Source organism: Taudactylus pleione, unplaced genomic scaffold (genome assembly GCF_031769625.1).
Source record: "Taudactylus pleione unplaced genomic scaffold, aTauple2 ptg000156l, whole genome shotgun sequence".
Classification (NCBI taxonomy): Eukaryota; Metazoa; Chordata; class Amphibia; order Anura; family Myobatrachidae; genus Taudactylus; species Taudactylus pleione.
Genome location: NW_028284558.1, coordinates 8,989,054 through 9,001,721, shown reverse-complemented (window position 1 = coordinate 9,001,721; position 12,668 = coordinate 8,989,054). Strand labels below are relative to the sequence as shown.

At 44.6% G+C, this 12,668-nt stretch overlaps 1 protein-coding gene across 3 annotated transcripts in view; it reads left to right on the top strand.

Moving 5' to 3' along the window:
- TTC21B (tetratricopeptide repeat domain 21B) overlaps nt 1-9,489 on the top strand; it is a 135,731-nt gene extending 126,242 nt beyond the window's left edge. The window contains exon 31 of one of the 3 annotated variants that reach the window (XR_015878803.1): nt 8,857-8,944. Coding sequence is in view for 1 of the 3 variants with exons in the window: in XM_088474837.1 (XP_088330963.1) it covers nt 8,857-8,934 (78 nt within the window). In the remaining 2 variants the exon portion in view is untranslated. Of the gene's footprint in view, nt 1-8,856 lie in introns of all 3 variants that reach the window. The other 2 variants (XR_015878804.1, XM_088474837.1) reach the window with 2 other exon arrangements.
- Nucleotides 9,490-12,668: the final 3,179 nt, after the last annotated feature.

Genomic DNA, 12,668 nt, shown 5'->3' with positions numbered 1-12,668 from the left:
GGAAGGAAAGGTGACTGAGGCTACATTCCCATTGTCTGACCAATTGGAGAATCACTTGGAGGTAGCTTTGAAAACACCTGGAAAGCGGTATCAACCGCAGAAGCATCTAGTCTCTGCTTACCCTTTTGCTGAGAATTATATTTCCAAATGGGAGACTCCACCGTTGGTGGATTCCCATGTCACGCGCTTGGCATGAAGCGCAACGCTTCCTATGCCTTCCATGCGTTGCTGAAGGATGTTACAGATGGGAAGGTAGAGATATGCCTTAAATCTGTTTATTCCCTTTCGGGTACTGCATGCAGACCAGCTATGGCCATTTGCTCGGTGGCTCGGGCCATGGAATGTTAGGCTAATACCCTTGAAACATCCATAGCCTCTAATGCTACCAGGGAACAGCTGAATCTGGTGGAAATCTCAGAGATTCGACTACCTATATAAATGAGGCAGCTTTGGATATTGGCCTGCTAAATGCCAGGATTTCTTCGGCGGCCATTGCGGCTCTCCGGTTTATGTGGCTCCGTTCTTGGAGAGCTGATGCAGAATCCAAGAAGGGTTTGGAATGTTTGCCTTATGATGGTAGAGTCTTGTTTGGCCCTGATCTGGACAAGATTGTGAATACCTTAGCAGCAGCTAAGTTGGCTTGTCTGCTTTCTGCTCCGACCTCTTCGGGGGTTCGGACTCCTTCCTCTCTGACTTATCGGGCCCTAGGTAAGGCTAGAACTCAGTCCTTTCCCAGGCCATCTACCACCAAGAAATCTGCCAGACCTAAGAAGCAGCCCTGGAGTACCAGACGTCCAGCTGCAAGCCTGATGACAAGCCCTCCATTTGACGGGACAGGTCTCCTCCTGGGGGACCCCAGGGTGGGAGGCTGACTTCTTCAGTTTGACCAGTACTGGTGTCAAACTACCACAGATTCCTGGGTGAAGGAAGTGGTCTCTCTGGGGTACGCCCTCTCCTTCCGCAGAAGGCCTCCCCATCATTTCTTTTGCACAGGGCTTCCTGAAAAATGCGGACAAGGCTTTGGCTATTCAACAGGTGGTGCGATCCATGCTACAGGCAGGAGTCATTGTACCGGTCCCATTGTCCCAAGAGGAACAGGGTATTATTCCAGCCTTTATTCTAGTCCAGAAGCCAAACGGTTCTTAACGTTCTAGTCTCAATCTCAGGTCCCTGAACAAATTCCTCAGGGTACCCAGGTTCAGAATGGAGACCCTACGCTCAGTTATACTGGCTATGGAACCTGGGGATTTTATAGTATCCCTGGATATTCAGGATGCATACCTGCATATTCTGATTGCTTCAGCTCACCAATATTTTCTCAGGTTCACTGTGTCACAACAACATTTCCAGTTCCAGGCTCTGCCGTTTGGCCTTGCAACTGCACCTCGGGTGTTTACAAAGGTCATGGCGGTAATGGCAGCCCATCTGTGGCTGCAGGGAATCCGCCTGTTACCATACCTGGACAACCTCTTGCTACTAGCAGGTCCTCAGAGGTACTTCACCACCACTTGCAGCTAACTATATTTGTGCTCCAGGTACACGGGTGGTTGATAAATTGTCCTCACTGATTTTGTCTCAAAGGACGCTCCATCTGAGAGCCCTGTTGGATTCACAACAGCAAAGGATTTTTCTGACAGCAGAAAGGATCTCCACTTTGCAGATGCGTGTACGCAGATGCCTTCACAATCTCAGAGTGTCAGTACACTCAGCAATACAGTTACTGGGATCCATGGTGTCGACATTCGACATGGTGGAGATGCCTAATTTCATTCCCGGCCTCTGCAGCTATTGATCCTCTCCAAGTGGGACGGATTTCGCCATCATATACGGACTCAAATGATGGTCCTCTCTCCGGAGGTGCGCCTGTATTTAACCTGGTGGCTACAGATTGCTCACCTCACCATGTGGCATCCCTTTTGGATCTCAGACTGGGTCCTTCTGACGACGGATGCCAGTCTTTGGGGCTGGGGCACAGTGATGGGTCCACACTCCTTTCAGGGAAGGTGGACCGCAGTGGAATCTGCGCTTCCAATCAATATTTTGGAACTGCGGGCAGTCTTTAGGGCTCTGAAGCAAGCCAGGCTGTTGCTTCATGAAAAACCCGTGCAAGTACAGTCAGACAATGCCACGACAGTGGCTTATCTAAACCATCAGAGAAGAACTCTAAGTCAGGCGGCAATGACAGAGGTGTCACGCATTCTGACATGGGCGGAAGGCCATTTACCAGCCATATCGGCGGTGTTCATTCGAGGAGTTCTGAATTGGGAAGTGGACTTCCTCAGCCCTCACAACGTGCATCTAGGGGAATGGTCTCTTCACCAAGAAGTGTTTCAACTCCAAGTGGACAGGTGGGGCCTTCCAGACGTGGACCTCATGGTCTCGACTAAATCACAAGCTGCTTCAGTACGGGTCCAGAACAAGAGACGCCAGTGCTGTCTTGGTGGATGCTCTGTCAGTCAAGTGGACTTTCCAGTTTGTGTACCTGTTTCCTCCAATCTCCCTCCTTCCTCGAGTAATTTGGAAGTTCAAACAAGAGGGAGGCATGGTCCTGCTGGTGACTTCAGCGTGGCCCCGACGTCCATGGTATTTAGATCTTTGGAGTCTCTCCATCGACACTCCGTGGCTGTTGCCTCAACGTCTGGACCTGTTGTCTCAGGGTCCTTGCCTCTACCCAGATCTGGGTCATCTGTCTTTGACAGTGTGGCTCTTGAGACATCCCCCCTAAGGTCCAAAGATTTCTCCGGCTCTGTGGTCAACACCATGCTCAAAGCACGCAAATCTTCCCCTGCCAGGCTTTACCACAGGGTGTGGCATAGCTACTTTGAATGGTGTCGTCCCAGAGGTTACGATCCCCAAGTGTTTAGGATACCCAGAGTGTTGGCTTTCCCGCAAGCGGGTTTAGACCTTGGTCTCCACCTTGCTACACTGAAGGTCCATATCTCGGCCCTTTCAGTGTGGTTCCAGCAGTGGATCTCAAATGGCTTACTGCCAAGACTGTATTTCTTCTGGCCATTGCTTCTGCCAGAAGAGTTTCTGATTTAGGCGCTCTCTCTTGTCGTTCCCCACTTCTAGTTTTTCATAGGGACAGGGCAGTGCTTCAAACTCGCCCTGGGTTCCTTCCTAAGGTGATGTCTAGTTTCCACATTAATGAAGAAATTATTGTGCCGGCTTTAATTCCTCAGACTTCTCGGCAGGGGAAGCCTCATTGGATGTGGTACATGCCCTCAAGATTTATGCGGTTCGTACCAGTTCTCTTCGGAAATCAGACTCCTTGTTTGTTCTTTATGGTTTCCACAAGAGAGGATGGCCAGCCAATAAACAAACTTTGGCTAGATGGCTTTGCATGACTATCTCTGAGGCTTACATTCATGAGGGCCTTCCAGTCCTGCCCTCTGTTACTGCTCATTCTACTTGGTCTGTAGTCGTGGGCAGCTAGTCGTAGTGCCTCGGCTGTACAGCTTTGTAAGGCGGCCACGTGGTCTTCTATCCAGACCTTTTTGAGGTATTATGCCTTTGATACCTTCGGGCGGCGGATTCTCCTTTCTGCACAGGAGCTTCCCTGTCTTTGAGGGTACTACTTTGGGAATCCCCAAGGTTTCCTGTGGACCTTCTATGGACCCTGAAGTAGAAAAGTAGAGATATGGTAAAAACTTACCCTTGTTATCTATTTTTCTACAAGGTCCATAGGGTCCACAGGGTTCCCGCCCTGACACACCTGTGCATCAGATGAGCTTCGCTCTGGTCCCCGGTTTTCTGTCTCCTTCTGTGTGAGAATGTGATTCTAGTTAGCTGAGAAGATTAGGGCTGCGGAGACTATAAGGGGTCCTAAAGTGGGTGATACTACCCATAAGATACTGTATGTTTGTTTGCGGATGATAATCTGCTATGTTTGCTTCACCTGCAAGATTCTCTTCCTGCTTGTATTTTAGAGGCCTATTCCAAGGTTTGGGTCTCCTTTTATAAACTTAACCCCAATAAAACTGAAGTCCTCTCATTAAATATTTCTAGAGATACATTGGAGTCACTCAAGGTGTCCTATAAATATGCTTGGCAATCTTTTTTGCTTAAATATTTGGGGGTCCATTTAGCCAGGGAAAAATATTGAATTGAATGTAATTACAGTCCTCTTCTTAAAGCATTCGAAAGTTTCACAAAGGACTGGAATGTCCCATGAAGTCTCTTGGCTGGGTAGGATAGCTGCCTTTAAAATGGTACTACTGCCAAAACTTCTATATCTATTCCGTACAGTTCCTAGGCTTGTACCCAAGTCCTTATGCAATAGATTTAATAAGGTGGTTGTTAATTATGTTTGGAAGGGAGGCAAGCCAAGTATTGCGAAAGGTACTTTGTCACTACCTAAATTAGATGGTGGTGTAGCCTTTCCTGATTTAGAGAAATATAATTCCCAAATAAAGGAAGGCAAGTCTAGTAAATTAGCTTGTCAAAGAAAATGGGAGGAGGATCTTTCTAGGACACTTGAGGAGGAGGACTGGGAGGTTATTTTTCGTACGTGTTTTAAGATGTCCCGATGTATTAGTCACTCGGAAAAGTTTATTAAGTTGATTCACCGGGTATATTTTACCCCTGGAAAACAGCACAAAATATGTCCCTCTATCTCTAAATATTGTTGAAGGAATTGTGGTTGTGTGGGAAGTATTTTTCATGTTTTTTGGTTGTGTCCTCTTCTGCAATCCGTGTGGTCTGAAGTGTTTGTTATGTTTGGTAAAGTTACGGGTGTGAATATACTGGCAGATCCTTTAATTGCCTTACCCTGGTTATATGACGCTGGGAGATAGTTATATTATGGGTCATATCCTAATTACTACTAAGAGATGTAGTCAGGAAGCAGACAGTCTAAATCCCGCCCGCCAGCTTCCCGACTTTCTAATACCGGCGTGGTACTAATGGCAGGTGTTGAAATCCAGACGCCTGTCATTAGACCTACGCCAGGAGCCCGACACCGGCTTTCTGATCGAAGGTAACCCGGGTGCGGACAGCTGCGGGTGGAGGGTTAGGTTAGGTGGCTCCCAGTGGGGACTTAGGGTTAGGCACCCTCTGGGAGGTTAGAGTTAGGCCAGGGTAAGGGGGGGGTTAGGGATAGGCACTTGGGAGGTTAGGTTTAGGCACCCCTAAGGGAGGGTTAGGAGGTAGAATAGGGTTAGTTTAGACTTACATTTTGACGTTCAGGATCTTCAACCCTGCCAGTCTTCCGCTGTCAGGATTTGAACCACCGGCCATACCTACTACACCCGCTACTAAGGCTGCTATTGCGCAGCTTTGGAAATCCACCTCAGTGCCTAGTTTGACTGTTATTGAGCATAAGGTCCAAAAGTACAGCGATTTTGAGACTGCAGATTATTAATATTCCACTTCTGCTTTGTCTCCTCATATGAAGTGGTTCAGGTGGAATGAGTATAGGGAAGAGCGGGGTCGCTCATCTAGGCAGTGCAGGAATATTGATATCGACCTCACTCTTCTTCAATCCCCTTCTTCTGATGTTTAATCTATTGTATTTATAGTGTAAACTCAGTTATATGCTGTGTCAGCTTGAATACTGTATTTGATGTGTATTTCACTGTATTACTTTGTCTTATATATTTGTACACCCATTTCGCCCCCTTTTGTGTTCCTCCCCCATTTTTTTTATTTCTGTACCTATTTATATTATTTGAAAATTCAATAAAAATGTATTGGGGTGGGGGGGGGAATAGAAGTGTTAATAGTTTAATTTTAGCAATTAACCAAATGCAAAGTGAATGAACAGAAGAGAAATCTAAATCAAATTAATATTTGGTGTGACCATCCTTCGCCTTCAAAACAGCATAAATTCTACTAGGGACACTTGCACACAGTTTTTGAAGGAACTTGGCAGGGTGGTTGTTCCAAACATCTTGGAGAACTAACCACAAATCTTCTGTGGATGTAGGCTTGCTCAAATAGTTCTCTCTTCATGTAATCCCAGACAGACTCAATGATGATGATGAGATCAGGGCTCTGTGGGGAACATATCATCACTTCTTGTTCTTCTTTACTCTGAATATAGGGCCTGATTCAGAGCCGGACGCTATTTGCGCTCGCTTGTTCAGAAAAAGGGGCCGGCTATTTAAATTGAGCGCTCGCTCTTTGCGGTTTGTTGACGCCTCTATGTCTGAGCGAGCAAACGAAACATGCACTCGCTATTTTGTAAAGACGCCCCCTGGCCGCTCACATCCTACGTCATCTCCGCTATTTATTTGATTAATCGAGTACATCGAAAGGCGTCTGAACTGCTCGCAGTGCTTGTGGTAGGTTTATCCTACCGCAATCATGCGAACAGTTCAGGCTAAGAGACAACCAAGTGACGTGGCCGATGACGCTGCTTTGTTAATTATGCACACCCTTAAAACGCCCGTTTTGACAGTTTGGTACACCTGCGTTCGGATCTCCACTCCCCGTTTTCGAGCACCTTCCCCTGTTACCACCCACAAACGCCTCATCCTGTCACTGAAATTAGCAGACACTCGCTATTTGGCGAGCGCTCGATTTCCGATCGCACTGACTGGTTGGCGCATGCGCATTACGACCCATACGCATGCGCAGATGTGCGAACATCTCTCGGAGCGAACAAGCGGCCGCTTACGAGCGGCTCTGAATCAGGCCCATAGTTCTTAATAACATTGGCTGTATGTTTGGGATTGTTGTCCTGCTGCAGCATAAATTTGGAGCCAATCAGACGTCTCCCTGATGGTATTGCATGATGGATAAGTACCTACCAATATTTCTTAGCATTGAGGACACCATTAATCTTACCAAATCCCCAACTCCATTTGCTGAAATGCAGCCCCAAACTTGCAAGGAACTGCCGCCATGCTTCACTGTTGCCTGCAGAGACTCATTATTGTATCGCTCTCCAGCCTTTCTGTGCACAAACTGCCTTCTGTTACAGCCAAATATTTCACAATTTGACTCATCAGTCCAGAGCACCTGCTGCCATTTTTCTGCACCCCACTTCCTGTGTTTTTGTGCACAGTTGAGTCGCTTGGCCTTGTTTCCAAGTCGAAGGTATGGCTTTTTGGCAGCAATTCTTTTATGAAGACCATTTCTGTCCAGACTTCTCCGAACAGTAGATGGGTGTACCTGGATCCCAATGGTTTCTGCCAGTTCTGAGCTGATGGCACTGCTGGACATCTTCCGATTTCGAAGGGAAGTAAGCATGATGTGTATTTCTTCTGATGCACTAAATTTCCTCGGCCAACCACTGCGTCTATGGTCCTCAACGTTCCCCGTTTCTTTGTGCGACTTCAAAAGAGCTTGAACAGCACATATTGAAACCCCAGTCTGCTTTGAAATCTTTGCCTAAGAGAGTATAACTACCGTGTGTCTTGTTGCTGTGCTCAGTCTTGCCATGGTGTATGACTTGTGACATGAAACTGTCTTCAACAACCTCACCTTTGTAGCAGAGTTTGGCTGTTCTTCACTCAGTTTAAGCCTCCTACACAGCTGTTTCTGTTTCAGTTAATGACTGTGTCACATATGAAAATTATGATCATTATCACCTGTTTGGTATGATTGGTTAATCATACACCTGACTATGATCCTACAAAATCCCTGACTTTGTGCAATTCTACCTAGAAGAATTGATGCTGTTTTGAAGGCAAAGGGTGGTCACAGCAAATATTGATTTAATTTAGATTAAACTATTAACACTTCTATTTTTTAAGAGCATTCTTACTTTGCAGCATGTTTTCCAACACCTGCCTAAAACTTCTGCACAGTATTGTATATCACGTGATGTTTTTACGTGTGAATGTACTTCACAGCCAGTTGTGTTTATGATTATATGTGTGATTATATATTTTAATATTGTTGTACTTCTTAAATATAGTCAGGAAGATTGTGGTGCATAGTAACAAGGTTAAGCCTGATTGTCTTTCTAGCAAAAGTATTGCATTGGTTGACCTGATGATGGTCCCTTCATTTTCCTAGATCACGCTATTAATTAACATTTATTGAGATCCATTGTTTCACCAAGGTAACCGTTAGTCACCATGGCACCCATATCACAGGGGTTAGGCAGCAAAGGGCAAGAGAGGAGGGAGTCAGAAATTGTGAGTGATATCTGGGGCATGGAGTTTAGGCTCCTACCAGATTGTACTGGAGAGGGGAGTTTCCAGCTAAGTGGTATTACGGAATTCTACAGTGGAGCGTAGTCCTGGCGTTGGCGTTTTAGGCTTCTGCTGGACAGTGGACTGGTCATTATCTGGCAGTCGTTAATATACATTGTCATGTTGATTTATCAGACTGTATTATACTGTTTTTAAAGCATATAATTAAGATACTATTGAATCTTACATGGTGTCCTTGTCTGTGTGATCCTGAACCGGAGAAACATCCAGAGTTAGCTAGCGAGCTCCAGCTCGATGTCCAGATGCTTCTCACATGACAACAGGAAAATACATCTGCAATGGTTTCAGATTCAGTAATCGCCATTATTTGCATTTCCCCTTTTCTATTTTATAATGAAAATGGGTCTAAAGAGCAGTTTCTGCTTGAAAGTTTGATCTGTTTAATTGATATTTACATAGCTGTCTTCTCAACTGCCTGCCATTACATTATGTCGTGTTACTTTAATGAATAAAACTGGACTTGAAAATTGAGAATTAATTAGTGTTTTAAAGACAAAGGAGATTAAACCCAGCAGGATGTGTGATGTATATAACATATTTCTGTTCAGACTTCACATCGTGACATTTGTGCGTTCAGTACATTAGGATTGTCAGCTGTACATATACATACTCTTGTGTTTTTATTGTGTGCCTGTTTTATCTCATACATGTTTTATATTTTTATTACAAGTTGTTTTGTATTTTTTAACAGGTCTTAGAACTTCACCCAAATTACCCGAAAATAAGAAAAGACATTCTTGACAAATCTAGAGCCGCATTAAGGACATGAGGAAACGTGGATTACTAAAATAAAAGGGACAGTACGCTACAGGGTTTGTTATTAACAGAAACATGATCCTGATGGGACTTACATTGTGTATTGTGGCACTTGCCGTGTGACAAACCACATAATGCCTCTACCTATATAAAACCTGCTCCATGCTTGTAAAATTATAGTATCTTCCTGAGAAGGTTTTTTTTGTGCTATAAAATTATACTGTGTGAATTGCCATTTTTAATTAAAAATATTTTTTGTTGTGAAATTTTATATATATATATATATATATATATATATATATATATATATATATATAATATATAATATATAATTCCTGTTTTACTGGAGATGGGATACGGTGCTCTCCCTCACTCCTACCCTGTGTGCCCTGGGGTAAACCACCTGAGACTCTCACCTCAGGTTCCTGTGGATTAAACAAGTGTCCCTGCACATAGAGGGTTAGTAACGTATTGTATATGCGGCAGGTGTAGCAGTGTACTGTTAAAAGTGATTCAATAAATGGGCACTAGGCCATCTTATAAATGAAAAACAAGATGGCTTTATTCAGACAGTCTTTTGTCATTTTCTCCTCTCTTGCACAAATCACTTATTTGCAGCAAGTTTTCATTTTACAACAGAGTCAGTTCACATCACCATGCTGGCTCCCTCATTGCAACTCATGATAGTAGTAAACACACTGTAATGTCACGGTTGGAGTGATTCTCTTGACCCAGGAGCTAACACTCTCACAGTGGGAATGTATCATTCTCTGCTCATGCTACACTGAAGTCTTTTGTCCAGTTTTTTCACAGGCTGACAATCTATATGTCTCCATTGCCTCTGCCACAACTACATTTAGGAACAGGTAACTGCAGGAGGGTTGGGTATGAAATCCCGGCACTCGGGATGTCAGCTGTCAAAAGACCGACAGCGGCATCCAGATGTTGAGAATCCCGACGGGAGAGGTAAGTACCCTAACTTTCCCTCCTTAACCCCCTAACCTTCCTGTTCCCTACCCTGCACCCTCCCGGTTAGTGTCTAAACCTAACCCCCCCCCCCTCCCGGTGGTGCCTAACTCCCCCGTAGCCTACTCTAACCTACCCCTCCCGTTGCCTAACTCTAACCTCCCCAGAGTGCCTAAACCTAACCCGCCCACCCCCCCACCCCTGAGGCTAAGGTCTCCCGCTCTACTTATCGGCATGCCGGCTGTCAGGAACCCAACGGGATTCTGGTGCCAGTGTCTTGTCCCCGGTTCAGGATTACGATGCCGGGATTTCGTCACCCGACGTGCCTATAGTCGGCATACCTTCTACATCCCCTGCTGGATGGAGGCTGATGGCAGGTGCCTGTCTGAGCTAGCCCCCATGCTCACAATACACATTACAACAACTCTGTTTTAGCTTCTGTGGTATTGCCAGGCTTCACCTCTCTGCTCTGGAGGATGCCTCTTGGACCCCAAATCAGGACACCATTATAGTTACCTTAATCTGAATGGCCAAACTGCTCACACAGAATTTACTACCTGAACCTGTTGTGCCATGGGGAACCACTTATTTTTAATCACTTGAGTCCTGCACCACCACTCTCACTATGGCAATATGGTGAAAATATTAAACTGCTGTATATCTGACTGCAGTGCTGGAGGCAAATCTTTAATGTGATGGAAGTAACTAGAAAACAAACATGTATTGCCAGTATAAAATAACAGAATTGAGCGCTGTAATAAAAAAGTATTAAATAAAAGGCATAATAATCACAGTACTAATAATAATTAATGTTTATAGTCTTTTCAGACTAATTGTAGGAGTTGGTGACTAAAGCAACAAAAAGTCCCGATGATATTCCACACCTAGAGATAGTCTGCAGTGCCTGTGCCTCCTCTACCTGTCCCTACCTTCCTACCGTTGATGTCTTCCTCACGTGTCGTTTCTTCTTTCCGAAAGGGTTCTGGTAGCGTGTGGAGGCCGCGGCGCTGGATGAGGACGTCAGACGCCTGGCGGCTCTCTTTGGGCTTGGCGGCGGGCTTGCTGTTTGTTCTGGCTTTGTCCTCCTTCTCTCACTAACGCGTTTCGGACCTGTTTAGTCCTTTCTTGAAAAACGGCGCTCAATTCTGTTATTTTATATTGAACCCTTTCCATTTGAGCTGCTCGACCATAAGCACAAGACACCTTTCTTATTTTGATGTATTACCAGCACTTTTGAAGAATATTAAGAGTAAAAAACAAATGAACACCGTAGTAAAACTGGATTTGGCAAATCCAAATATTGGATGTGGTGGAGGGTAACAGCTCTAGATTGCTTTCCATATGCCAATTTACAACATTATTGTCACATGTTACCTCACTTTTGACCATGTAAAACACTACTGTACAAATTTGTCAATGAGGATTCACTTATTTTTGGACCCATGAAGTTTTTCTTTCATAAAGTAGACACCCATATAATGATCTGTATGTCAGACATGCTTAAAATGTTGGAGCATGGTTTCAAATCTGCTCAGAACACGCACATTTAGCACAAATCTATTCTGAACAGATGCAACAATTACACTAAATTTATCTAATATATACTCAGTAGCCACTTTATTAGATACACTTCTGTAATACTTGATAGGACACCCGCCACATTGTCCTAGAACACCGTGAATTCTTTGTGGCATTGATTCAACAAAGGTGTTGGAGACATTTTTTAGAGTTTCTGGTAGATGTTGACATAATAGCATCATTCAATGGCTGCAGATTTGCCGGTTGCACATATAGACTGCAAATCTCCCATTCCACCACAAGGCGCTCTACTGGATTGACGTCTGGTGACTCTGGAGGCTATTGGAGTGTACAGGGCGCTGAAAAGCCCTATTATAGAACTGAGGTGATGGATCCATTACCAGGGGTTCAAAAACCTCAGTCCTCAAGGCACCATAACTGTACAGGTTTTAATGATATTAATGCTTAACCACAGGTGCCTTAATTAGTTCCTCAGTCAATTTGATATAACCACCTGTGCTGAGCCATGGATATCTCTAAAACCTGAACTATTGGGGTGCCTTGAGGACCGTGTTCGGGAACCTCTGGGTTAATGTGTGGGAAAGGTGCTCTGATGGGTTATTTGTGCCTAAACCAGACATGGGGTCTCAGTGAACCTCCCTTTATCAATGCGTCATTAATTAAATCAATACAAAGAAACTGACTTTGCTTAAAAAGACCATGAATGTTACTGAATGTTGGATGCTAATGCAGTCACGTCACATAATTCAGAGGTATATGTTAGGGACTCTGGGAGACTCACAAGTTTTTGGGGCATATCCTGTGACCCCAAGAGAGCCTGTTCTGCTGTGAAATGGGTGTGATGGCCATGAAGAATCCAATACGCTGTGAATCACATCATTTCTGTCCCACCTCCCACTTCAAAAGTTACATGTGTTTTATACATTTTTCACCATTGGGTTGCACATAGGGGCCCTTAGAAACTTTTGCTATGGGGCCTCCAAATACATAGTTACGCCCCTTGATCCATATATACCAGGGGTTCCAAAACTCAGTCCTCAAGGAACCCTAGCTGTCCAGGTTTTAAGGATATCCATGCTTGTGTATAGATGGTATAATCAAACTGGCTGAGGTACTAATTAATGCACCTGTGCTTAAGTATGGATATCCTGAAAAGCCTGAACTGTTAGGCTGCCTTGAGGACCGAGTTTGTGAACCACTGAGCTATACCAGTGGTTCTCAAACTCTGTCCTCAGGACCCCA